This window comes from Macaca thibetana, chromosome 20 (assembly GCF_024542745.1).
Source record: "Macaca thibetana thibetana isolate TM-01 chromosome 20, ASM2454274v1, whole genome shotgun sequence".
NCBI classification, from domain to species: Eukaryota; Metazoa; Chordata; class Mammalia; order Primates; family Cercopithecidae; genus Macaca; species Macaca thibetana.
Window position 1 is genome coordinate 57,218,800 of NC_065597.1, and position 27,115 is coordinate 57,245,914.

General features: G+C 45.0%; 3 protein-coding genes across 6 annotated transcripts in view; 1 reads left to right on the forward strand and 2 right to left on the reverse strand.

Moving 5' to 3' along the window:
• Window positions 1-27,115, reverse strand: part of IQCK (IQ motif containing K) — a 959,718-nt gene that overhangs the window by 173,280 nt on the left and 759,323 nt on the right. The window lies entirely within an intron of this gene.
• Window positions 1-27,115, forward strand: part of GDE1 (glycerophosphodiester phosphodiesterase 1) — a 241,834-nt gene that overhangs the window by 58,188 nt on the left and 156,531 nt on the right. The window lies entirely within an intron of this gene.
• Window positions 1-27,115, reverse strand: part of VPS35L (VPS35 endosomal protein sorting factor like) — a 149,534-nt gene that overhangs the window by 22,081 nt on the left and 100,338 nt on the right. For all 4 annotated transcript variants that reach the window (XR_007722281.1, XM_050775005.1, XM_050775006.1 and 1 more), the window contains one exon: window positions 11,369-11,508. Coding sequence is in view for 3 of the 4 variants with exons in the window: in XM_050775005.1 (XP_050630962.1) it covers window positions 11,369-11,508 (140 nt within the window). In the remaining variant the exon portion in view is untranslated. The remainder of the gene's footprint in view (window positions 1-11,368; window positions 11,509-27,115) is intronic.

Sequence of the window (27,115 nt, forward strand, 5' to 3'; positions counted from 1 at the left end):
TTGGGTGCAGGAACAAAGCCATTGCCAAAACATGGCCCAACGAGCATGGGGGAGAAATACCCCAGCCTCGCCTTCCTCCTGCCCTGTGTCATGCTGCTGCCTCCTACTGGCTGAACAAATTGGGAGCCAGAGGAAGGATAGGTGAGGCAGTCCCCAGAAGCCAGTCTCCCCCACACAGAGTAGGACAAAGGGCACAGAGTGGCACCAGGGGCCGGCACACACGTCCAGGTTCTGGCCTCCAGCCAGGCACGTTCTCTCTGCCTAGAGTCTGTGCCCCAGGGCTTGGCCAGACTGGCTCCCTGGTAGCCTGCAGTTCTCATCTTACACATTAGCTCCTTAATGAGGCCTTCCCTGACGTTCCATCTGCAGCTGTCTTACTCTCTCTTCATCACAAATCATCCTTTTTTTAGGGGGTGGGGGTGGTTCTGAGACAGGGTCTCACTCTGTCACCCCGGCTGCAGTACAGTGGCATGATCACAGCTCACTGCAGCCTTCACTTTCTGAGCTCAAGCGATCTTCCTCCCACCTCAGCCTCCTGAGGAGCTGGGACTACAGGTACATACCACCACGCCTGGCAAATTTCTGTGTGAACTTCTGTATTTTTTGTAGAGATGAGGTCTTGCCATGTTGCCCAGGCTGATCTCAAGCTCCTGGGCTCAAGCAATCCACCTGCCTCAGCCTCCTGAAGTGCTGGGATTAAAGGTGTGAGTCACCGCGCCCAGCCTGTCTTGATTTTTACAGAGCACTTCTCACTATCTGAAAAGACCTTATGTATTCCTTCAGTGACCTGCCCAACAATATCTCGTGGTTTTCCTGGTTCTCTCTGTTTCATGCTAGCCTATAACCTCCAGGAGGGCAGGCACGTCATCTATTGCATTTGCAAATACACCGCCAGGTCTGCTGGTTGCACACCGTATTCTGTTAATGGTGCCTCCAGGAACTCAGTGCGGATGGTATCCCTGATGACATTCAGTCCAGCCCTGTCTCCGGCTCCTGGGACAGTGCTGGACACTGACATGCATTGGGTGAATACTGTTGAATGGACTGCAGTTTTTGGGTACCTTCTATGTGTCAGGCACTGCAGTGGCTACGAAAACAAAAACAGTTAACATTTATAGCACCTACCATAGCTTTTCTATGTTCCGGGGTGATACTATGATGAAGCCCCATTTCACAGATGGGAAATGAGCCACTGAGAGGCTAAGTGGCCCAAAGTCACACAGTTGGTACATGGGGCACCCAAGGTTCAAGCCCCAGCAGTTTGGCTCCAGAGTGGACATTTCTAACTACTGGTACCATATTCGCACTGCCTCTCTGCAGATAAACCAAGCATCTCTGAATTTATAGAACTTGTGAACTGAGGGGAGGCATAGATGTAGTCAGCTACTTAGAATACAAGTATGGAGTATGAGAACAGCATTGCCATTATATCCAACGTGAATGTGTGTACATACTGCAGTCATACTTTCAAGTGGGTGAGGACAATTGTGGAGGGGTGTGGGATGTTTTGTACAAGCTGTAAATATCTGTGAGAATTGCTCTTAGCCTGGGCTAGATAGCGGTGGCTCATGCCTGTAATCCTAGCACTTCAGGAGGCTGAAATGGGCGGATCACTTGAGGTCAGGAGTTTGAGACCAGCCTGGCCAATATGGCGAAACCCCGTCTCTACTAAAAATACAAAAATTAGCCAGGTGTGGTGGTGCGCACCTGTAATCCCAGCTACTCAGGAGGCTGAGGCAGGAGAATTGCTTGAACCCAGGAATGGGGGATGAGTGAGCAGAGATCGCACTACTGCACTCCAGCCTGGGTGACAGAGCAAGACTCTGTCTCAAAAAAAAAAAAAAAGATTGTTCTTAACCTGGGCAACAACATAACAAATATTGTTTCTACAAAAAAAAAAAAAAAAATTTGCCACGTGTGGTGGTGTGCGCCTGTGGTCTTAGCTACAGAGAGCTGTGATGGCACCATTGCACTCCAGCCTGGGTGATGGAGTGAGAGAGTCTTACAAAAAGAAAAAAAGAATTGCTCTTGTGATACTGGCAAGAATGAGAATACAAGATGCTCAAAAGTCTGACATCCACAAACTACACATATCAAAATTGCCCATGCCATGATCTGCCTTCTACTCAGAGCTGGTTTCAGCTGGGAACTTCCCCCTGCCTTCTTTTGCTAACAGCTGTTTTTAACTAGGCTATTCGGTTCTGCTATGTGGCTGTCCAAAAATATATTTTATTTAAGGATCTGCCTTGGGAATAGACAACAATCTGAATGTTCTAGCAACTTCATTTTAACACAAATGCACAAATCTTGTGGCGGACCATGCTACACACTGTCAAAAAGGTGGTACAAGGACCAGTGGAGACGTAAAGGTTTGTAGTGAATCATTTCCATGAGCTTTTGCTCACAACTGAAGAGGTGGGAGACTATTTCCTACCTTCTGTACAAGGAAAAAGTTTCCCATGTGACATCCATGCTTCAGTGGTTGTAACTTTTTTTTTTTTTTTTATATAAATTGTACTGATGGGCTGGGCACAGTGGCTCAAGTGTGTAATCTCAGCACCTTGGGAGGCCGAGGCGGGTGGACTGCTTGAGGTCAGGAGTTTGAGACCAGCCTGGCCAACATGGTGAAACCCCATCTCTACTAAAAATACAAAAATTAGCTGGGTATGGTGGCACGCGCCTGTAATCCCAGCTACACGGGAGGCTGAGGCAGGAGAATTGCTTGAACCTGGAAGGCAGAGGTTGCAGTGCCGAAATTGTGCCACTGCACTCCAGCCTGGGCGACAGAGCGAGACTCCTCTCAAAAAAAAAAAAAAAAAAAAAAATTGTACTGATGGTTCAGTGCCAACAGCTGAAGTAAGGCAGGCATAGAATGTTTTTTTTTTTTTTTTTTTTTAAAGATGAAGAAAACGGTTCTGGATTCAGATGGCGCTTCCAGTGGGAAAAGGTATCCCCAGGTGTCCCTGGCAGGGCTGCCTCCCAAGTGGAACAAACAAATGCTGACAAAGTGGCTCCCAGGCAGCACCTGGCAGGGGCTCAGACGTCTCTCCCTGCTGGCCCAGCACCTACCACATCAGCAATATCCCTCTGGGTTTCTAGTCTGCAGGAATCCTTCTACTAAATCCCTTTTACTTTGGGAGAAAAAGTATTAGGTTGGTGTAGAAGTAATTACTTTCTATGGCAAAACCCACAATTACTTTTGCACCAATCTAATAATACCCTAGAAGTAACTAACTCTTCCTAGGAGAACCAAGATGAGAGGCAGTGAGCATGGCGGCTGGGCAGACACCCTGGCCTTGGACCCTGGCTCGTCACTTACCAGCTGCTGGCCCTTCATCTCTCTGCACCCCAGTTTCCACTTCTACGAAACAAGGGTGATAATAACAGGCTTGTTTTGAGTGAATATTTGTGAAATGTTGGCTGGTCCGTGGTTATGAGGTTGGTTAAGTAATCATAAAGCCCTTCAGAAAAGGAACCAGAACACAGGTGAGCTCTTATATTCTTCCAAAAGGAAGAACAGGAAAAAGAAAGAAAGGGCACTGGGGCAAACAGAGATAGTGGGAGGGCAGGGAAGGAGGAGGGGAGACAGATCGCCACTTGGCGGGAGGCTCTCAGGCACCGGCTTGCTGTTTCTCTCAGTCCTGTCTGTCTCACCAGCTCCTCGGGCATCCCCTGTGCCCTCCCGATGTGCCAGTCACTCTGGCTCTCTTCCAGTCCCTCTGGGGCACAGTGCTGCTTCCCACCTCCCACCTCTATTCTCACCCATGCTGTGCCCTTGGCCCAGAATGCCCTCTCCTCTCCCCATCTGCACCTAGCTGACTACTTACGAGTCATCCTTCGGATCACAGCTCACATGGCACTTTCTTAGGGATCTCTCCTGATTATCTGACCCCCTCCCCCAAATCTGGAGCTCTGAGAGGTCTCTATGGTTCATTAAAAAACTTTTTCTTGCTGGACGCAGTGGCTCATGCCTGTAATTCCAGCACTCTGGGAGGCTGAGGTGGGTGGATCACGCGATCAGGAGTTCGACACCAGCCTGGCCAAGATGGTGAAACCCCATCTCTACTAAAAATACAAAAAAAAAAAAAAAAATTAGCCAGACATGGTGGCAGATGCCTTTAATCCCAGCTACTTGGGAGGCGGAGGCAAGAGAATCGCTTGAACCCGGGAGGCAGAGGTTGCAGTGAACCGAGATCACACCACTGCATTCTAGCCTAGGTGACAGAACATGACTCCATCTCAAAAAAAAGAAAAAAAACTTTTTCTTTTGAAATAAGGTCTTGCTATGTTGCCCAGGCTGGTCTCGAACTCCTGGCCTCAAGCAATCCTTCCACCTTAGCCTTCCGAGAAGCTGGAAGTGTTATTACTAATACCATCAGTTCTCCAGCACTAATCAGTAGTCATCAGCCTCTTGGGGGACCAGTGCCAACTGTACTTGGCTTATGTAGTTCTTTATGGTGCTTTGAGCAACTGTAGTTAAATATGTACTTATTTGTTTAACATGAAGTCTGTCCTCCTGAGTGGGGTATGCTTCTCTTGCTCACTCCTTAATTCCTGGATCGACAAATGTCTGTGGAATAGACTGAATGATGAAACATAGACCTGGACATCTTGCTGTGTTTGTGGCTGGACCTTTTCTCCAGGATAAGAAGGAGAAAAGACATCTCCCTGCCAGATCAGAGATCGTTAGTGCTACAAAACGAATGGTAGTAACATTTCCATTTCCTGCAAATTGCAACTGAATCAAAAGTAGGCCTCAAAACTGTGACGCTGAACTTGTTCAGTCAAGTCGACTTTGTCTTACCACATTGTTACGTGAAATGCGCCAGTCTGATTATATAGGGAAGATTATTCCACAAACTAGTCCCGGACTAGGCTGACGACTACTGATGCTAAAGCAGAATACTTCGACATGCTCCAGAAAGTTCTCTGTCTGCAGGGGAGACAGGGCCACCCTGGCGACTGTTGACTCCCACATGTGTAAGCATCAATAAATCGCACCAGGGACTTTATCTGGTTTCAAATGGTTTCTATCTTTTCTTTTTGTGTGTGTGTTTTTTGAGTCGGAGTTTCGCTCTTGTCACCCAGGCTGGAGTGCAATGGCATGATCTTGGCTCACTGCAACCTACATCTCCTGGGTTCAAATGATTCTCCTGCCTCAGCCTCCTGAGTAGTTCGGATTACGGGCGCATGCCACCACATGCAGCTGATTTTTGTATTTTTAGTAGAAATGGGGTTTCGCCACGTTTGCCAGGCTGGTCTCAAACTCCTGACCTCAGGTGATCCACCCGCCTTGGCCTCCTAAAGTGCTGGGATTACAGGTGTGAGCAACTGTGCCTGGTGGTTCCTATCTTTTCTAAACAAATAAAATGAATCAAACTTTCAAACCCATCCTTTAGGAAAACCTTGCATACTGTGGGTAGGAGAGCAAAATAGTGCAGTCACTATGAAAAACAGTATGGGGGCCGGGTGCAGTGGCTCATGCCTGTAATCCCAGCACTTCGGGAGGCAGAGGTGGGCTGATCACCTGAGGTCAGGAGTTCGAGACCAGCCTGGCCAACATGGTGAAACCTTGTCTCTACTAAAAAAACAAAAATTAGTTGGGCGTGGTGGCATGCGCCTATAATCCCAGCTACTCGGGAGGCTGAGGCAGAAGAATCGCTTGAACCGGAGAGGCAGAGGTTACAGTGAGCTGAGATTACAACACTGCACTCCAGCCTGGATGATCCGTCTCAAAAAAAAAAAAAAAAAAAAAAAAGAAAAGAAAAGGAAAAGAAAAACAGGACGGAGGTTCCTAAAAAAATAAAAAATAGAGCTACCACATGACCCAGCAATGCTGCTTCTGGGTACATATCCAAACAAATTGAAATCAGGAGCTTGAGGAGGTAGCTATACTCTCATGCCCACTGCAGCACTATTCACAAGAGCTCAGATGTGGAAACAATCTGTATGTCCATTGACAGAAAAATTGCTAATGAAAAATGAGGTAGCTGAGTGCAGTGGCTCACGCTGCAGTGAGCTATGATTGCACCACTGTGCTCCAGACTGGGCAACAGAGCAAGACTCTTTAAAAAAAAAAAAAAAAAAGACTGGGTGCAGTGACTCACACCTGTAACACCAGCACTTTGGGAAGTCAAGGCTGGAGGATCACTTGAGCCTTGGAGTTCAAGACCAGCCTGGGAAAAACAGTGAGATCTTGTCACCACAAAAAAATAAAAAATTAGATGGGCATGGTGGCTCGCTTATGTGGTCCCAACTATTCAAAGAGGCTGAGCTGAGACATTTGAGCCCAGGAGGTCAAGGTTGATGCCGCAAGTGTGATCATGCCACTGCACTCCAGCCTGGATAACAGAGTGAGATCCTGTCTCAAAAAAAAAAAAAAAAAAAAGAAAAGAAAAGAAAACGTGATACATATACAAATGGAATATTATGTAGCGTTGAAAAAGAAGGAGATTCTGCCATGTGCAACAACATGGATGACCCTCGAAAGCATTAAGCTATGTGAAGTAAGCCAGTTGCAGGAAGACAAATACTGCATGAGTCCACATATAAAGAAAGTTTCTAAAATAGTCAGATTCATAGAATCAGAGAGTGGAGTGGTGTTTGCAGGGGGTAGGGGTAGGGAAATAAAGAATTACTAACCAATGGACAGTTTCAATTATGAAGAAGCTCTAGAGATCTGCTATACAGCACAGTTCCTAAGTCAACAGTAATGTATTGTACACATAAAAACTGGTTAAGCCGGTAGATCTCACTTTAAGTGTTCTCACCCCAATACAATAAAACTAAAATAAAAGCTGTGACCTGAAAGGTAACAAATAATTTGAACTGAGTAGGCTGCATGCAGAGGCTCACGTCTGTAATCCCAGCACAAATCCCAGCACTTTGGGAGGCCAAGGTAGGCAGATCACTTGAGCTCAGGAGTTCGAGACCAGCCTGGCCAACATGATGAAACCCCGTCTCTACTAAAAGACAAAAAAATTAGCCAGGTGTGGTGGCGGGCACCTGTAGTCCCAGCTACTTGGGAGGCTGAGGCAGGAGAATTGCTTTAACCCAGGAGGCAGAGGTTGCAGTGAGTGGAGATCACGCACTGCATTCCAGCCTGGGTGACAGAGTAAGATTCTCCAAAAAAAAAAAAAAAAAAAAGGAAAAAAAGAAAAAAACTGAAGCAGGTAGAAGTGAGATGTGGGAAGAAGTGAGATGTGGGAGTCTTGTTCATGCCAGATCTACTCATATAGTGGGCATGGCTCAGGTGCGGCGCATCCCATCACCTGGGAGTTTATTCGGCTCTCAGCCCTGGCTATTCAGGCTAAGCATCCTGTAGCATCTGGGAGTAGTTACTAATGCTGCGTCCCACAAGGAGGGATATAGGGTTGCTAGTGCTCAATGAACTTGAGCAAATAAGGCACACTGCAAACGTTTCCAGCTTAGGTCATGCAGGACAGGCTCTGGAGTAGCGCACCCCTGGGTTTGAATCCCAGCTCTGCTACTTATAAGCTTTGTGACCTCAGGCACATTGCAAGGGTCCTCCGGCTCAGGTTTCCTCAGTGAAAAAGGTGCAATGACTCCTACCTTGGGGAGCTTGCCAGGAGGACTCCCAGGAGTGAGTATTAATGAGTGGCGTTAGCAAGGCATGGGTACCTAGTGAGGTGTCGTGAACTGCAGCTATTCTTTGTCTCATATCATTACTAAACCCCAGCAAAACCACATGTAATGCTACAAGGAATAATAACTCAAATCTGCTGAGAACAGGAGCGCTTTCCACAAATGCCTAAGGGGCCAAGTGGACAACAGAAATGGGGTTAAGGGGTCCAGAGGTGCCCAGGAAAACTGGAGAGAAAGGCATACGCCACCTGCATAGGGCAGCTGGTGCCCAGCTGTGGCCAACCGGCCAGGCCGCAGGATGCGGGCCCCACGTGATAGACCTGATTTTTCAAGGGGAGATGCAAATCTGGGATTTTCTGTAGTCTACCCATTTTTAAATGTGGGAAACTCACTCCAAATGTTCTCCATCAGGACATGGCCAGCAACTATCTACATGTTTACTGGCTGGATCTGCCCTCCAGACATCAACCTGTAATCCCAGGGACAGAGTTCCAGGTTTACAAAGCACTTTCCCAGCTATCATTTCATTTAACCCTCACAGGAGCCACTTGAGGTGGGCACTGCGATGACACCTTAGAAAGGTAACAACTGAAGCTCTGAGATGTTACAAAACTTTCCCAAGGTCTCAGCGCTATGAAGTCTTCGGGTCGGACTGAACAGAAGCTTCTGAATCTGAGAAGGCGTTTCAAAAAGCCTCTAGTGATTCTTAACCTGCAGATGCTGAGTGCGTCCCGATTAATCAATGAACAATGACTTTTACCAACTGCTGAATTCAAAACACTGATTCTTTTGCCTTCTCACTTGATAAATGACTAGTTTACCCAAAGAGAGAAACTTACAAAGTACTAATATGGAGATCTGAAAACAGTGACATCAAGTGTCAAGTGAAGGAGCTTTAGAAGATGCCACTGCACGCTGCCCCATCTTGGGGTGCCACCTATCCTCCCTGCAGGACAACAAGAGGCCCCTATCCTGAAGCCGTGTCTGCAGTCCTTGAGCCTGGCCTCCTGAGCTCGCTCCTCTCTCTCTGAGAACTTGGAATCTGAACAGGGAGAGTCAGGAGCTGAGTCACTTTCTGCTTTCTCAGCTTTACTGAGATATAATTCACATACCAAACAGTACACCTGCTGAAATGTACAATTCAGTGATTGTTAGGATATTCACAGAGTTGCTCGATCATCAGTACAGTCAATTTTAGAACATATCATCACCCCAAAAAGGAACCTGGATCCACTGGAGCTCAGGCACTTTTATGGCTCAAGTTCAGGGTGATGTTTCTCAAAGTATGGTCCTAGGACCACTTACCCCTGAATCACTGAGGGGGCTTTTAAAAATGCCCATTTGCCAAACATGGTTGATCCCACCTGTAATCCCAGGTACTGGGGAGGCTGAGGGAGGAAGATTGCTTGAGGTCAGGAGTTAAAGACGAGCCTGGGAAATGTAGTGAGAATGCACCTCTATAAAACTTTTTAAAAAATTAGCCAGGCCTGGTGGCGCATGCCTGTTGGCCCAGCTACATGGGAGGCCAAGGCAGGAGGATCACTTTAGCCCAGGAGCTCAGCCTAGGCATACAGCAAGACCCTGTCTCAAAATAAAACAAATAGATTATTTTAAAAATGCTGATTTGTGATCCTATTTCAACCTACTGTGTAATCTCGGCTCACTGCAACCTCCGCCTCCTGGGTTCAAGTGATTCTCCTGCCTCAGCCTCCCAAGTAGCTGGGATTGCAGATGCCCACCACCACGCCCGGCTAATTTTTGTACTTTTAGTAGATATGGGGTTTTGCCATGTTGGCCAGGCTGGTCTCAAACTCCTGACCTCAGGTGATCTGCCTGCCTCTGCCTCCCAAAGTGCTGGGATATAGGCATGAGCCACAGTGCCCGGCCCTTGGAATATTATTTTTAATGCAGCAAATAAAACATGTAAGACTACAAAGAAAACCAATTACACTAAAATACAGCTGGCAAAATATTTTTTCCATGCATTTGTGATACTGTAATCTGTTGCTTCTTTGTGAATGCATTAACAGTTCTAGCAATCGGCTTAATAACTGCTGTACTTTTAAAGGAAGAAGAACACAAACAATCTTCTGAAATATCTTTCACATCTGAAATGTGATGTGAACATATTTGTTGATTTCTTTTGGTGACAAAGTTCCAGCTACTGCTACTACTACTGTGGCTTTTTGCCTGTAATTCATCGAGTGAAAGGTAAATTTCACTCAGACGTTTGTGAAAATAAAGCTGTCATCCTCCTCATCCAAATTCATGTCACTCTGCCAGACCTCCAGGGAGTAGGTGGACTGCAAGTTACAAGCACCCTTGCTAGGGAGGGTCCAGGAATTCCTCCTGCTGGGTCCCGAGAGTGGCCTCATTCTTTCCAACTCAAGCCTGGCTGCATATCTCTTCCATTCCACGAAAAACCCAGCATCCTCCCAACAGTGCCCCTCTTAATTTCTGCTATCTTTAGCTTCTGTTATTTGCCATCAAAATTAACTTTGTCGCCACTTTCTCAGTGCTCTCTAGAAAGTTTACTATGCGCAGAGGCACTGTTCTGACCTTGTGAGTACTCACTAACTTAATATTCATGGCAACCCAGAGAAGTGACAGTTCTTACCCTCATTTTATAGACAAGGAAACTGCAGCACAGGGATGTTATATTATTGCCCAAGAACGTAGAGCTGGAAGAAGGACGGGCCAGGATTCCATGCCGGGCATCTTGGTTCCAAGGCCTGTGCCCCTCCCCACTGAGCGACAGCTCTGCCTTTAAAGTATAGAGAGCGCAGTGGACCAAATGTTTGTATCCCCCTGCAAATTCATACACCGAGACCCTAATCCCAATGTGATGGTATTTGGAGGTGCGGCCCTTGGGAGGTAATTAGGTCCCAGAGGACCAACTGCTCAAAAGGCCAGAGAGCTTGTCCTTGCTTTTTCTTTCTGTCACATGAGGACATAATGGGAAGATGAGCTGGTAGTCCCAGCTGCTCAGGAGGCTAAGGCGGGAGAATCGCTTGAGCCTAGGAGTTCAAGGCTGCGGTGAGCTATAACTGCACCACTGCACTCCATCCAGCCTGGGTGACGAGCGAGACTCCTAAACACACACACAAAAAGGCCAGGTACGGTGGCTCACACCTGTAATCCCAGCACTCTGGGAAGCCAAGGCAGGAGGATGACCTGAGGTGAGGAGTTCAAGACCAGCCTGGACAACATGGTGAAACCCCGTCTCTACTAAAAATACAAAACTTAGCCAGGTGTGGTGGCAGGTGCCTGTAATCCCAGCACTCGGGAGGCTGAGGCAGGAGAATCGAACCCGGGAGGCAGAGGTTGAAGTGAGCCAAGATCATGCCATTGCATTCCAGCCTGGGCAATAATAGTGAAACTCCATCTCAAAAAAAAGAGACAGAGAGAGAGAGAGAAGATGGTTGTCTGCAACCTGGAAGTGGGTCCTCACTAGAACCTAACCAGGCTAGCACCCTGATCTCAGCCTTCCAGCTTTTAGAATTCTGAGAAATAAATGTTGTTTAAGCCCCCAGCCTACGGCACTTTGTAATAGCAGCCTGAGCTGACATAGTATCTCTACTATTATAGTATGATCCCCACCCAGCAAGAATAGAAAATTCATGAAGCAATTCAAATACCTAACTGGAAAACCAACACAAAGATATTAGATAGAATGTTCCTGCAGTTTTAGGTCTAAGAACACATAATATTATAAGGCAGGTCAAAGGAAGACATGTCCTATGGTTCTGCTGAGGAAACGTACCGGAACTATTAATAAGGTAGAAAAGAAATTGCAGAGGAATTCCAGCAGGAATGATTCCGACGGCCGCATCTTCCCGTCGATATTAATCATCTTTGGAACTTCCGGAATGAGGCTTATAGCGGCTTTGAAAAAAGCATCAGCTGCAAGACAGAAGATAAAAGTCAGTGTATTAGAACTCTGGGAAATTTAGTTGGCTTTCTTCTTCACATGGCCTGAAGGCCAGTCCTGAGAGGTGGAAGTCAGGCGGTGCCAAGGGCAGGTCCTGGCAGAGGGTTTCTGCAAACCATGATGAAGCTGGAGGAATATCTGCTTGACAGGGCACTGCTTCAGCTCAGAGAACCTCTGTCAAATTGCCTTTAGGTTATTAAGTGAAAAAAGCAGGTCGCAAATTTTTGTAAAAAGTCTAGAAATGACAGTTGCCTGGGCTAAAGGCTCAACTTGGATTGGTTCATTGAATTCTCATGTCTACCATGCGAGGAGGGTGCTGTCGACAGGTGTACTTCACAGACGAGAAATAAGGGAAGGAAAGAGAAGCAATTCATCCCGCAACAGTGTTCTGTGTACATAGGAAGTTCCAGTGTTGGTGGTGGAGCTGCAGCTCAAACCCGCGTCTGTTTGAATCTATTCTAGTGCACACCATTTTTGTTAAATAGCCATCAAAATGTCTGAAGGAACACAGCACACACACACACACACACACACAGACAGACAGACACACACACAGCTTAAAGACTTCTGATTAACATCAGCTCCACAGAATCATTTGGGAAATGAAGATATTTAAAGAGCTATGAAAAAAATCTGTAAAACAAGGAGACTTCAAAGGGAGCAAGCGAGGAAGAAAAGGAGTGGAGAGAGAATGTGTGTGTGCAACAGGATAGAGATGGGGTGGAAGGGATGAAGGAGAGCAGGAAGGATGGGAGGTGGAGGGGAAGACGGAGAGGGAGAGAAAGTTCCTTCTAAAACTGCCAAGGTATTGACTGTGAGAAAAAGCCTCAAGGTCAAAACAACCAAAACATTGACCTGACAAATGCAATTTTAAACTATCCGACAAGATCAAATGTTTTCATGGTCCAAATGGACTTCCACTCCAAAACGACTTCCAGAGATGCAAAGAGAACACTGTAGGGGTGAACAGCATCCTGAATTAAAACAGGAACACCGGCCAGCACATCAGAGGGGCAAATGCAACAGCAAATGCTCACTTTCCTGGGAAGAAAGGCCTACGTTTAATGAGAAGAGTATGTGTCTGAAGATGGATGGTGGAGTTTTGCCATCTCTTCCTTCTTCAAAGGAGAGGGGGGAAAAAAAGAAACATGTCACAGAAAGACACTCCTTGGAAAGCTTTCTGAGTCAAGTTGCTCTGCTCTGGAAGCTTCCTCACCTGGCTGTCTCCCAAACCCCAAACTCAAACCCCTTCCATATTTATTAAGCACCAACTGTGAACAAGGTACTGTCATGGGCAGGTGCACAAACAGGTGAAAAAAAGTGAGAGAAAGTATTGACAACATAAACTGTGGCAATGAGACCAACATAATCATACTAATTAACAACTAGTTTTTTTCTTTTCTGTGTGTGTGTGTGTGTGTGTTTTGTTTTGTTTTGTTTTTTTCCAGACAGGGTCTTGCTCTGTCGCCCAGGCTGAAGTGCAATGGCATGATCTCGACTCACTGCAGCCTCTGCCTTCCGGGCTCCAGCCATCCTCCTACCTCAGTCTCCCCAGTAGCTGGGACTATAGGAGTGCGCCCAGCATCCCTGGCTAATTTTTGTATGTTTTGTAGAAATGGGGTTTCACCATGTTGCCCAGGCTGGTCTCAAACTCCTGAGCTCAAGAGATCTGCCTGGCTCGGCCTCCTAAAGTGCTGGGATTACAGGCGTGAGTCACCGCATTGGGCCAACACTTATTTTCTAAACCTGTTACGTATTTTGGTCTATGCATCCACTTATCTCAATTGTTTTGGGGAGCGACATTAAATATGGGGTTTGAGGAAAAGCCACCTGATGTCAGTTCTGATAGAGAAACCTTCCAGAAAGGGTCAGAGCCTGTAGGGTCTTCTATCTTGTGACCACTAGTAAGACATGGCCCAACTGGGCGCAGTGGCTCACACCTGTAATCTCAGCACTTTGGGAGGCTGAGGTGGGTGGATCACTTGAGGTCAAGAGTTTGAGACCAGGCTAGCCAACATGGCGAAACCCTATCTCTACTAAAAACACAAAAAGTAGCTTGGCGTGTTGGCACATGCCTGTAATTCCAGCTACTTGGGAGGCTGAGGCAGAAGGATCACTTGAACCTGGAAGTCAGAGGTTGCAGTGAGCTGAGATCATGCCACCACACTCCAGCCTGGGCAACAGAGCAAGACTCTGTCTCAAAAAAAAAAAAAAAAAAAAAAAAAAAGACATGGCCCTACTTATGGAACCTACAGGGGCCCCCAGGGCCTATCTTTAAGCAGCTCATTTCCTTAGTCCTCTGGCAGTCCCACAGTGAAGGAAGTATATCATGAAACAAGGTTCTCAGTGGGAATGCAAATTCTTCTCAGAGCAACTTGAAAGACCTTTTTTTTTTTTCTATTTATGTGTTTGTTACTGACTGGCCCAGAGAATGTGCCTATTATTATGCCTCATGAAAAAGACAGCAGCTTTGTCCCCAGAACTTGGCTCCTCTCACCCACCCCACCCAGTTTCCACTCTAAAAGAGGGAGCTAAAATAAATAGTTATTTAAAGGTTGGGGCATGCGGGGTTCCAAAGCAGATTTTTAGTTCTATCCTCAGAAGACTTGCCCCATATAGAAAATATTGCCTGGAGACTTCTCAATCTTATCTTAGTAATTAGAAATCAAATCCTACCGCATGTGAGAGCAGTTTATCCTCATAGTTTAAAGTTCAGAATAATCATGTCAACTGCATGTAACACTTTGTTTTGTAGCTATTAAGAGCCATGGAAGATAATTTAAGATATAGTGGATTTTTTTAAAGACCTACAGAAAAAGGAGAACTCAGATTCCCAGTAGTAAAGAATATTGTCCCCTTTTTGAGTAATACCCCACAAGCACAGATGACCAAAGCAAAAATGGACAAATGGGATCACATCAAGTTAAAAAGCTTCTGCACGGCAAAGGAAACAATCAACAAAGTGAAAAGAGAACCCACAGAATGGGAGAAAATATCTGCAAACTACCCATCTGATAAAGGATTAAAAACCAGAACGTAAGGAGCTCAAACAACTCTACAGGAAAAAACTCTAATAATCCGATTTTAGAAATGGGCAAAAGATTTGAATAGATGTTTCTCAAAAAAAATAATAAAATACAAATGGCAAACAAGCATATGAAAAGGTGCTCAACATCATTGATCAGAGAAACGCAAATGAAAACTGTAATGATATATCATCATACCCCAGTTAAAATGGCTTTTATCCAAAAGACAGGCAATGACAAATGCTGGTGAGAATGTGGAGAAAAGGGGGCCCCTCACACACTGCTGGTGCAAATATTAAGTTAGTACAACTACTATGGAGAACAATTTGGAGGTTCCTGAAAAAACTAAAAATAGAGCTATCATATGATCCAGCAATCCCACTGCTGCATATACACCCAAAGGAAAGGAAATCAGTCTATCGAAGAGATATCTGCACTCCTGTTTGTTGCAGCACTGTTCACAACAGCCAAGATTTGGAGGCAATCTAATGTCCATCAACAGACAAATGGATAAAGAAAATGTGGTACATATACATAATGGAGTAGTACTATGCAGCCATAAAAAAGGAGATTCTGTCATTTGCAACAACATGGGTGAAACTGGAGGGCATTATGTTAAGTGAATTAAGCCAGGCACAGGAAGGCAAATTTTGCATGTTCTCACTTACTTGTGGGAGCTAAAAATAAAAACAGTTGAGCCCATAGAGACAGAGAGTAGAAGGATGGTTACCAGAGGCTGGGAAGGGTAGTGGTGGTGCATGGTGGGAAGTGGGAATGGTTACTGCGTACAAAATAAAAATAGTTAGAACGAATGAATAAGACCTAGTATTTGATAGCACAACACAGTGACTCTAGTCAGTAATTTAATTGTACATTTAAAAATAACTGAAAGAATGTAACTGAATTGTTTATAGCACAAAGGATAAATGCTTGAGGGGATGGATACCCCATTCTCTAGGATGAAATTATTATACACTGCCTGCCTGAATCAAAACATCTCATGTACCTTGTAAAGATATATACTTACTATGTACCCACACACATTTTTTTAGAAAAGGAAAAAATACATATTGTCCTGGTTCCACTAGAGGAAGGGAAAAGCACCAAGTACATGGACTAGGTTTCCTCCATCCAAGTCCTCTGGGGTTCTTTTTTTTTTTGAGACGAATTCTTGCTCTGTCGCCCAGGCTGGAATGCAGTGGTGTGATCTCAACTCACTGCAGCCTCTGCCTCCCGGGTTCAAGAGATTCTCCTGCCTCAGCCTCCCGAGTAGCTGAGACTACAGGCACGTGCCACCATGCCAGGCTAATTTTTGTATTTTTAGTAGAGACGGGGTTTCACCATGTTGGGCAGGCTGGTCTTGAACTCCGGGCCTCAGGTGATCCAGCTGCCTTGGCCTCCCAAAGTGCTGAGATTACAGGCGTGAGCCACCATGCCCAGCTGGGACATCCATGTTTCTTTTCCATATCCCCCCCTTTTATTTTTGCTTATATTTCCAATATCTCAGAACGATCATTGCATATCCCATCTTCAAGGCAAAACCCAAACCAGAAAAACCCCACTCAGGCCTTGCTGACCCCAACACCACAGTTCACTGTATTTGAGACCCCTTTTTCTTGGGGTAGGCACTTCACTTTTTCCAGCAGCATTCTATCATTCTTTCCACACAGCAACTGATGCGTCTCACAGCACTGCTCTCTGCTGGGCAGAGAGCAAACACAGCCACCGTCCCCATACTCATAGTAAGAGAAACTCCATAAACACAGCCACCGTCCCCATATTCGTAGTAAGAGACACTGCATAAACACAGCCACCGTCCCCATATTTGTAAGAGCACTGTGGTACTCCTGGAGTGCTCTGTTGTAAGAATTGTTGGGGTCCTTGCTAAAAATATGGGGACAGGCTACCTCATCATTTTGTATATATGATGAGTAAAAGCCAGGGATGCTCATTGGCAAATATCACATTTGACATTTTCCATCTGAAGTTTCAGGCTCTCCTGTTCTCAACCTGAGTAGTTTCAAATGGTCTGTGGACCACTGAAAAGAACATGATATTCGGGAAACTTCTGCAAGGACAGGAAGAAATCAAACACTCAGAACACAAAGCCACTAAAACCCCACAGATAGACTCCAAAATATATGTCACAAGCAAATAGCTGTGGGAAAGGGTGAGATGCAGACAGAAGCTGCAAATAAGGGCTTAGTTGAAGATGCGAGGTAAACTGTATGTTTTGATTATTCATGCTGCCTAGCTACTATCAAGGATTGGCTCAATTGTTCCCTTTGGATGAAGATATCTTTATATCAACTCTAAGATCATTTGAAGAAAAAGTGAAAACAGCCTAAAGTTCCAAAATGTAAAAAAAAAAAAAAGAAAAGAAATTATTTCACTGTTGCACCAAGCAAGTAATATAGCTAATAAAGAGAATAAGGCAGATCTATATGTTTTGAGGTATATTTGAGGTATAAAGATATCTATGACATATTAAATACAAAAAATCGGGGGAGTGGCGGGGGAAAAAAGAAAAAAAAAGGACAAAAAATCATACAGCTGTATATGTGTCAGCCTATCTTTGCAAAGGAAAAAAAGTATACAAACTTATGTAGATGCATAGAAAGGTCAGGCAAGATAAATGCCAAACTATTAGGTGTAATATTGGAGTGGTGGATGAGGATGGACACCAAATCTTTCACTTATGATAGGTTTCTGTCTTGGAATTTTAATTGAAATTTATTATTATTATTATTGAGACTTTGCTCTTGTTGGCCAGGCTGGAGTGCAATGGCGTGATCTCGGATCACAACAACCTCCACCTCCTGGGTTCAAGCGATTCTCCTGCCTCAGCCTCCCGAATAGCTGGGATTATAGGCATAAGGTACCATGCCTGGCTAATATTTTGTATTTTTAGTAGAGACGGGGTTTCTCCATGTTGGTCAGGCTGATCTCGAACTCCTGACCTCAGGTGACCCGCTTGCCTCGGCCTCCCAAAGTGCTGGGATTACATCCGTGAGCCACCGTGCATGGCCTATTATTATTATTTTTTTTTTTTTTGAGGCAGAGTCTTGCTCTGTCACCCAGGTTAAAGTGCAGTGATGCAATTTCGGCTCACTGCAACCTCTGCCTCCTGGGTTCAAGCAATTCTCCTGCCTCACCCTCTCGAGTAACTGGGATTACAGGCGTCTGCTGCCATGGCCTTGTAGGAGCTTGGTTAGTGTGGTGGGAGAAATTGTAAGAGAAAATTACAGGAAAAATGCAAGCCTTCTTGGAAGGCAGGAAGGTTTTACAAAAGCTTTAGGAAAGGGCTATGGCTGAAGGCAGCCTAATCCTCTTTAGCTTGAGTTGATAGCAAAAAAGCAAATAATAAGTGAATGTGGGGGAGTTTATCTAAATAGCTTGTTTACTCATGCGGTCCTAAGACCATCTGTGGGTGTATGAGTACTCTCTACTCAGGAGGTCGGCAATATTAATTACTCTCTAGTGGTGTTTACTTGAGACTTTTGTCATTTAATCTGTACTAAATAAATGCAAACTTTGCCGGCGAACTTAGCCCGCTTATTGAGGCCAATGCTGTGGACTCAGGCAGCAGAGCCCCGTAGCTGTAGCCGTGCTGACAGGCAAAATATCTGTGTCATTCTTTCATCCGTCGCTGGGTCAGGGTCTGCAGGTCAGACCCGGCATGCCTGGCTAAGTTTTGTATTTTTTTTAGTAGAGATGGCCTTTCACCATGTTGGCCAGGCAGGTCTCAAACTCCTGACCTCAGGTGATCTGCCTGCCTCTGCCTCCCAAAGTGCGAGGATTACAGGCATGAGCCACCGTGCCTGGCCTATTTTTATCATTATTTTTTGAGACAGGGTCTTGCTCTGCTGCCCAGGCTGGATTGCAGTGGTACCATCATAGCTCACTCCTGCCTCAACCTCCTGGGCTCGAGCAACCCTCCCACTTCAGCCTCCCAAGTGGCTGGGACTACAGGCGTGCACCATCATGCCTGGCTAATTTTTTATTTTAATTTTTTTTATTCATATTTTGTACAGACGGGGGTCTCACTATGTTGCCCAGGCTTAAATTTCTAAAAATATTTTTTCTTGAACATACAAAGGCAATACAAGTTTGCTGTAAAGTGTTCAGTCCTAGAAATGTATAAAACAGAAGGATGGCGAAACAATGTACTCCCTTCCTATTTAACCAGAGTAGGACAAGGTGGAGATGGGAGTGGGGACAGGGCCACACACTGCATGGACTCTAATGCTCCTGCTGTTTAAGGTGCGGCCACCCCAGTTCCCTGTATGTGTAAGGCACAGCACCAAGCTGAGGGGTGACACACACTGTGTGGGGACCAACCAGGGATGCTGTTCTGCACTGCACCGTGAGGATGGCTGGAAGGGTCCTCTCTAATTAGCTTCTCCATGAAATGAGTCAGACTTCAGGCTTGAAGCTCCCCAGTCAGTCCACTTGCAAGGGTTCTTCTTCTCAAAGCTTTAAAAAGCTCCATACTGTGCTCTGGGGCCTCTTTGAGCTCCCGTAGATAATTCAGGGGCAGTAACCTCCCACAGGCACATCCACCTGAGGAGCCCCACTGGCATCTGTTGTGTGCACCGAGGCTCTGAATACACCTCTGTCTGAACAATGGAGTTCCACATTCCAAGAGGCTAAAATACCAATACATGATACAAGGAATTCAGACTTAACTAGGACCTACAGGAGCAAATGCAACCTTTTGTATTCTTGGCATTGGTGATATGGAAAATGAGTCAATTGGACAACTGTCAGAGAGCTTCAACATGCTCAGAATTAAGATGCAGGTTATTTATTGTCTGCCAGAGCAGAAACTTGCAAAGAGTTCATATATTTTTTTTTTTTTTTTTTTTTTTTTTTGGAGACGGAGTCTTGCTCTGTGGCCCAGGCTGGAGTGCAGTGGCCAGATCTCAGCTCACTGAAAGCTCCGCCTGCCGGGTTCACACCATTCTCCTGCCTCAGCCTCCCAAGTAGCTGGGACTACAGATGCCCGCCACCTCGCCCGGCTAGTTTTTTTTTTGTATTTTTTAGTAGAGACGGGGTTTCACCGTGTTAGCCAGGATGGTCTCGATCTCCTGACCTCGTGATCCGCCCATCTCGGCCTCCCTAAGTGCTGGGATTACAGGCTTGAGCCACCGCGCCCGGCCGAGTTCATATATTTTTCAACAGAAGTTTGGAGGAGGAAAAAAACAGAGGGAGGCCATTTGAAGAAATAATTTGCAGCACTTCCAAAAAATAAAAAAAAAGAAGAAACAGAATACCAAATAGCCCTTACAAAGAGGGTATTGATTGACGCCAAGATTTACCAAGAAGCCAAAAAAGGCTTATGACAAACACTGTAGAAGACATAATTCCATTTATTTCTAAGGGGGAAAGGGAACTACATATATATAAGAGAATATAGATAAATGGAGAGGGAAGGAGAAAGGCAAGTAGAATAGAGAGGCCGAGAGCATATAAGAATAATGAATATTTTAAAATGGATATATAAAAGAAAAAAAATCAAGATGTCCATACTGTTAACAACAGCAGATTTGGGGGTAGGGTGGGAAGATACAGCATACTATTGGAGACTTTTATCTCGGGGCTTTTTACTTTTTAAGAGTCCTACATTTCTGTATTGTTGGAAGTTTTTCAGATGAGCATTCTGAATTTTTATAGCAAAAGTCATTAAGATTTAAAATACAGATTGCCTAGATTTTCAACTGGATACAGGACAATCTCACCAAACACCCTCAATACATGATAAAAGGAATTCAGACTTAACTAGGACCTACAGGAGCAAAAATGCAACCTTTTGTATCCTTGGCATTGGTGATATGGAAAATGAGTCAATACATGAATCGTAAGCGACAGTCAAGAAGTGATAACCCAACCCACCTTCAAAGTCGGCGTTTTGCTTTTTTTTTCAATAATGCATTAGGTCAGTGCTAATGGAAATCTTTACCACTCGTCAGTCATAAACATCTGAGGCTAAACAAGACCTCAAAGGTAACTCAATTCACTCCTAGATCTTCAATCCATCATATGCCCTCCTAGGTAACTCAGACTGATGGCTGTTCTAGTCCAGGAAAATTGAAGAACAGAAAAACCATAATTTCTTCTTTCTTTTTTTTTTTGAGACAGCGTCACGCTGTGTTGCCCAGGCTGGAGTGCAGTGGTGCGATCACGGCTCACTGCAACCTCCGCCTCCCAGGTTCAAACAACTCTCATGCCTTGTTAGCCTCCCGGGTAGCTGGGACTACAGGCGCACACCACCACACCTTGCTAATTTTTGTATTTTTAGTAGAGACAGGGTTTTGTCATGTTGGCCGGGCTGGTCTCTAGTGATCTGCCGTCTGGGCCTCCCAAAGTGCTGAGATTATAGGCGTGAGCCACTGCGCCCAGTCAAAAATCATAAGTTCTTAAGACAAGATGTTCCAGGGGGTTGAAGACTCCCACCTCTTGAATATGTATTAGTAAAGTAGGGTTCTGGCTATAAAAATCATCACTCTCTCTCAAGGTATACAAACCCCACTGCCAAACATCTTTACCCATCTTCAACTCTGTATGAGTTTAGGTTTTGATTGACAATATCAGTATCATGGAAACTACCACAGAAAATGCAACATCCAGACATATCTTCTTGCTGAAAACTTTGTCTGCTGCAATGAAGATGTGCCGTCACCAAGTGATGGGATGCCTTTGGTCTCAATGGCCAAGTTATCCATAGGCAAGTCACTGATAGAGATTTACCACTATCTATTACTAGCCTGTGTTTTTGTAATAGAGCTTGTTATTCCAACAGTTAAGTTTGAGGACTTATGGGATGCTATTCTGATATGTACACAGAGCAAGATATAAAGAAATATGAATCTCCAGGAACAATTAAATACCTTATACGTTAATGCTTAATTGCTACCAATGACGGCTTAATCTAACTTTGATTTTGCCACCTGGTTTATGCAGAATTTTGCCACCTGGTTTATGCCTTTTAAGTTCATTCTGAATGTCAACACTTAATGTGAAAAATCCACTCGGGACATACAAATTACTTCTTAGCTTCGGTAGTACCATCAGAAGGCTCCTGCACTCTCTCCCTCCCTCTTCTATCTCTGAACTGTCACGGGCTCTCTCACCGAGCCAAGCACGCTCAGCCTATGTGTTACCTAACTCCTACCTCTGAGATACTACAGGATGACATACCTTTCTCTCACCCCTGCAGTAGCTTATGTGAGGTTGCGTATTGCCTCTGCGAATACTAGGCTTAGATTTCCCTGAGCAGAAAGGATTAGGTATTCCTTATCTTAATTTTGGTTCTTTGTTTCCTAAATTAGTTTATCTGATGCTCAGTCCGTAATAATTGAACTCTAGCAACCACATGCACTTGGGATTAGAAATGCAGCCCTGTGTTACGATATAGAAGAACTAACCTAATGTAGAGAGGCACAGTGGTTAAGTAGAGATAAGGTCACTTATTAGCCGGATGCTCCTGGGCACGGCCTGAGCCTCAGTTTCCCCATCTGCAAAATAAAGAGAAACCACCTACCTAATAATATGTACTGAATAAAACTATTTTGCCAGGAATTCAGATCTCTCAACAACTAGGCCCCCAATTATCACCTTAACTTGATCTCTTCCTCATTCCTTCCAGATGTTACTGTTTTCCTAGCCTCCAGGCCTCAACCTAGAATGCCACACACCTTAATTCAGTATGACAAGATACTCCTTGACCTTCCAGGCTCTTCAGTGCCACCTTTTTTTTCTTCTTCTTCTTTCGAGTCAAGGGTTAATTCTCTCTGCTCTAAAATTCCCAAGCATATTTTATGTCCACACTGCATGACCTTTATCCTGTGCCACCTAGTGTAATAATTGTAAACAGATTTGCTCTCCCTGAATGGCCTGTAGTCTCTTTTTCTTGTTTTGTTTTGAGACACGGTCTCACTCTGTTGCTCAGGCTGGAGTGCAGTGGTGCGATCTTGGCTCACTGCAACCTCTGCCTCCCAGGCTCAAGCGATTCTCCTGCCTCAGCCTCCCAAGTAGCTGGGATTACAGGTGTGTGCCACTACACTGGCTAATTTTTGTAGTTTTAGTTAGAGACAAGGTTTCATCATGTTGGCCAGGCTGGTCTTGAACTCCTGACCTCAAATGATCTACCCACCTCGGCCTCCCAAAGTGCTGGGATTACAGGTGTGAGCCACCAAACCCAGCCCAGCCTGTAGTCTCTTTAAGTGTATTCCTGTTGCCCATACAACGTTTGGGACAGTGGGCCGCATGTAAAAGATGACCAAAAAATACTGACAGGAGGAAACAAACTGCAGGTTATAATTTAACTATTATAAGGGTCCAAGAGATCGTCAGGAGACTTGCCCATGCCCTTTTTCTGTGGGTTCCATGAGCAGCTGCCATCCAACCCAGGCCCTGACACTCCCTAAGGTGGATGGATCATGTGTGGACAGATGTGAACGTGGGCGACAAGCTTGATGTCATCTGCCCTGCTGTGAACTGTTCCAACTAAAATAACCTACTTTGTCTGCATTCATCAAAGAGGCCTCAGGGTTGGAGAAAATAATCAAATCAGACATTCTTCAGAGGATGTTCTGTTAACTAAACTAGTAAATATGAACTTAACCATAAATCACCAAGACCTGGTAAGTGAGTGAAAACCATTTTTCTCCTTCACAAGCCATTCTTGACTCTCCAGGAAGAGGAAATGCAGAATAATTTTTCTCTCCCATACCATGACCCTGGCTATTTCCATTAGCCATTACAGTTTGTGGTAGCCAGGGGCTCCACATACAGGTTGAACGTCCCCAATCTGAAATCCAAACTGCTCCAAAATCTCAAACTTTCTGAGTAAACCAGACAGAGAGGACCTCATGGAGCTGATGCGCTTACAGGGGGAAAAGCAGACAGCTACTTACATATTTACTTGTTAAATAACAGTGATAAGTATAAGGAGGAAAAGCACAGGTGAGTGGATAATGTATTGTACAGGATGACCTGACCTAACTTTTTATTTATCTGCAAAAATGGGAAGGCCAAGGATGGTTTTCCTAAAGACCTGACATATGAACCCAGCTCTGAAGGATGACGATGCAAAAAATAAAAGAAAGTAAGTTTTGAAAGAAGAGGGGAGATCCCTACAGAAGGTGGGAAAAGCATTATTATTAATGATAATAAAAAATCATTCTTGGCTGGGCATGGTGGCTCATGCCTGTAATTCCAGCACTTTGGGAGGCTGAGGCAGGTGGATCACCAGAGGTCAGGAGTTTGAGACCAGCCTGGCCAACATGGTAAAACCCCATCTCTATTAAAAATACAAAAATTAGCCAGGTGTGGTGGTGCATGCCTGTAGTCCCAGCTATTTGGGAGGCTGAGGCAGGATAATCATTTGAACTCGGGAACCAGAGGTTGCAGTGAGCAGAGATCACGCCACTGCACTCCAGGGAGCAAGACTCTATCTCAAAAAAAAAAAAAAAAAAAAAAAAAAAAAAAATTCTTTTGACCACTATTTCTCTTTAATTGTTCTTTCTATCTTGTTTCAGCTTTGGAGGAACCATATTTCTTTTTAGCGTAATTCATCAGTTTGTCTCAAAACAAAGATCTGGTTTCCTACAGATTCCCCAGTGCTTTGCATGTGAAAAATAATCTGGCTTTCAAACTATAAAACCAAACAGCTATCAATGTACTGTATACAGTTAGCTCCTAAAACCCATGGCATACTTTCACCATTTGAGAGACATTTATAAACTAAGATCATATTTCCTGAGCAGCTACTATGTGCCAGTGGGCCAAGTGCTCTAAGGCCATTTTCTCATTTAACACTCAACAGATAGGCACCACTGTCATCATCTCCACTTTACAGATGGGGAAACGGGACAGAAAGCCTGAGTCGTCCAACAGCACCTGGCTTGTAGGTGGCAGAGTTAGGACTGGGACCAATGCAAGCAGAAGACTTGAAAGTCCATACTAATTAGGGCCTCATCCCAACATTCTGCTGCTGGCCAAATACATCATGTAATTCCACATCCCCATGCCTTTGCTCAGGCCATTTACTCTACCAGGAATGCTAATCCTTCCTTCTTCCCTTCCCACATCCTCATAAACACATGTTCTTCTTCCAAGACCCACCTTAAACATACTTCCATTGTGAAATGCCCCCCTTTTCTTTTCTCTTTTTTTTTTTTTGAGACAGAGTCTCACTTTGTCGCCCAGGCTGGAGTGCAGTGGTGACATCCTGGCTCACCGCAACCTCTGCCTCCCGGGTTCCAGTGATTCTCATGCCTCAGCCTCCTGAATAGCTGGAATTACAGGAACGCGCCACCACAACTTCCTAACTTTTAAAATTTTTAGTAGAGACGGGGTTTCACCATGTTGGCCAGGCTGGTCTTGAACTCCTGACCTCAGGTGAGCCACCCACCTCAGCCTCCCAAAGTGCTGGGATTACAGGCATGAGCCACCACGCCTGGCCTGTAAAACACCCACCTTTTCTAGATTATAAACTGTAAAGATAAAGAAACAAAGGTAAAAATAAAGGAAAAAAGTGCCTGCTCTTGCTGTGGCCTGGTAATAATTTTCTAGAAAGAGCCACTGACAAACAAGGGCAAGAAGTTACCTAGAGAAGGGACTGAAAGAAAAGAGAAACAGGCATTGCTAGGCCATCTCCAGTTGCGAAGCACCTGATGGACCAAATCTCTGGCTTGCAAGTCCTTCATTTCTCCTACATACTCTGGGGTGGTGGGCACGAGCATATGCACCAAATCCCTGCACAATCCATCTATGTGCAGCACTAGTGTGTATAAAGAAACAGAACCAGGCCTCCCCTGCAACAAGCCTTCATCAGCTTCCTGCACCAGCCTGCCTGAGAGTTCAACAGGAGTTTACTTGTCGGGATGGACCCAGCCTTGGGAAAGCCACAGCCTGCTAAAGAAGATACAACCAAGGCCAGATTAAGGGAGGCAAGAAAAAGAACTGGAGGGACGGGGACACTTTATAACCAGCTGCAAGGGGAGGATGTTTAGGGAGGCAAACAAAAGCAGCGCATTTCCATGAGCTTCATTTAATTTATATTTAGCCTTCTCATTCTCAGTAATTGAATGCATTATTTATTTTGGCCAGCAATTGCTGCCTGTGGCTTTCAGGAGAAAAATAATAGGCTTTTAAGGTTTAGCGCCATAGCATTTAGAGACTTGAGTAAAAATCATCGATAAATTATTAAACATGAAGCGGACTCCACATGCCCGCTCTCCTGCAATAGCTGAAAGTGACAGAGGAGGCAGACGAGGAGCCCAGAGTCCTGACACGGAGGGTGCTGTCTTTATCCATGCACAGTGTATGGGGCTGTTCTTACACCAACTGTCCCTCGGTGGGGGCGGAGGATGTTATAGGAAGTACAACAGGGAGAAATTACTCACAGCTCTCCTTCAACACTTCTTGGGAGCACCAAATCTTTGATAAGGGGGATACCTTTATCCAGGTAGAGAATTTTTGTTTTGCTTTCTCAAAAAAAATTACAATGAAGCCCTATATGGGATCTAACCATAAATTTCCCGAGATCCACAACATTCAAATCCATGGTCCTGATTTTATAACAGTGGAAGAAGAAAGATCTAGGCCTCCAAAGCCTCCACCTGCAGTTCTGGTAAGTGTGTCAGAGCTTTGGTATCTGCAGCTCACAATTTGTTCCTATTATTGCAGGTAAAACCAACTCAGGTATGCCAACCTAGGTCCACCATTCCTGAGCTTTTAAAGAAGGAACCCATTTAGAAGCAGATTTAAAATTTCTAATATCCAACCGTCTTCTAATTTTCATCCTGCACATCACTAGGTTTTTGGTGGTGACTGTTAATTTTTGTTTCTTTTTTTTTTTTTTTTTCGAGACAGTCTTACTCTGTTGCTCAGGTGGTGCAATCTCGGCTCACTACAACCTCCACCTCCCAGGTTCAAGCGACTGTTGTGCCTCAGCCTCCCGATAACCCATCATTCTTACCAAAGCAAGCAGTAGGAGAAAGTTCCATGTTGACCTACACACAATGAAGACACGTGCCTGTCCTAGGGGGGAGAGGGGGTATCACAGACAATAAGCAAGTAAACAGAGTAAACGAGCATCGGATAGTGGAATGTGCAACGATGATGATGAGGATGATGCTGCAGAGGTGACAGAGTGGGGCGGGGCGGCGACTCTAGCTAGAGTGGCCAGCAGAGGCCTCCATAAGGAGCTGTGGCTTGTTCTCATCATCTGCCTTGTCATTAAAAAAATTACAACTATCTGGGGAAAGATCATTGTAGAAAGAGGGAACAAAGCCACAAAGGCTCTGCACTGGGAGACCACTGAGCATGTTCAAAGAACAAAAGCAGGCCTGTGTGGCTACAGCAAATGGGAGATGAGGATGCAGGTGGTTGAGGATGGAGGTGGGCAGGCACCAGCTCACAGGGGAACTCAAGAGGCAAGTGTTCAGCTGCACTCAGAAGCTACTGAAGTCCCCCAGGAGTTAAAAGCAAAACCAAGCAGAGTTTTAAAGGTTCCTGGGCAGCAACCATGTATGAAGACTTCACT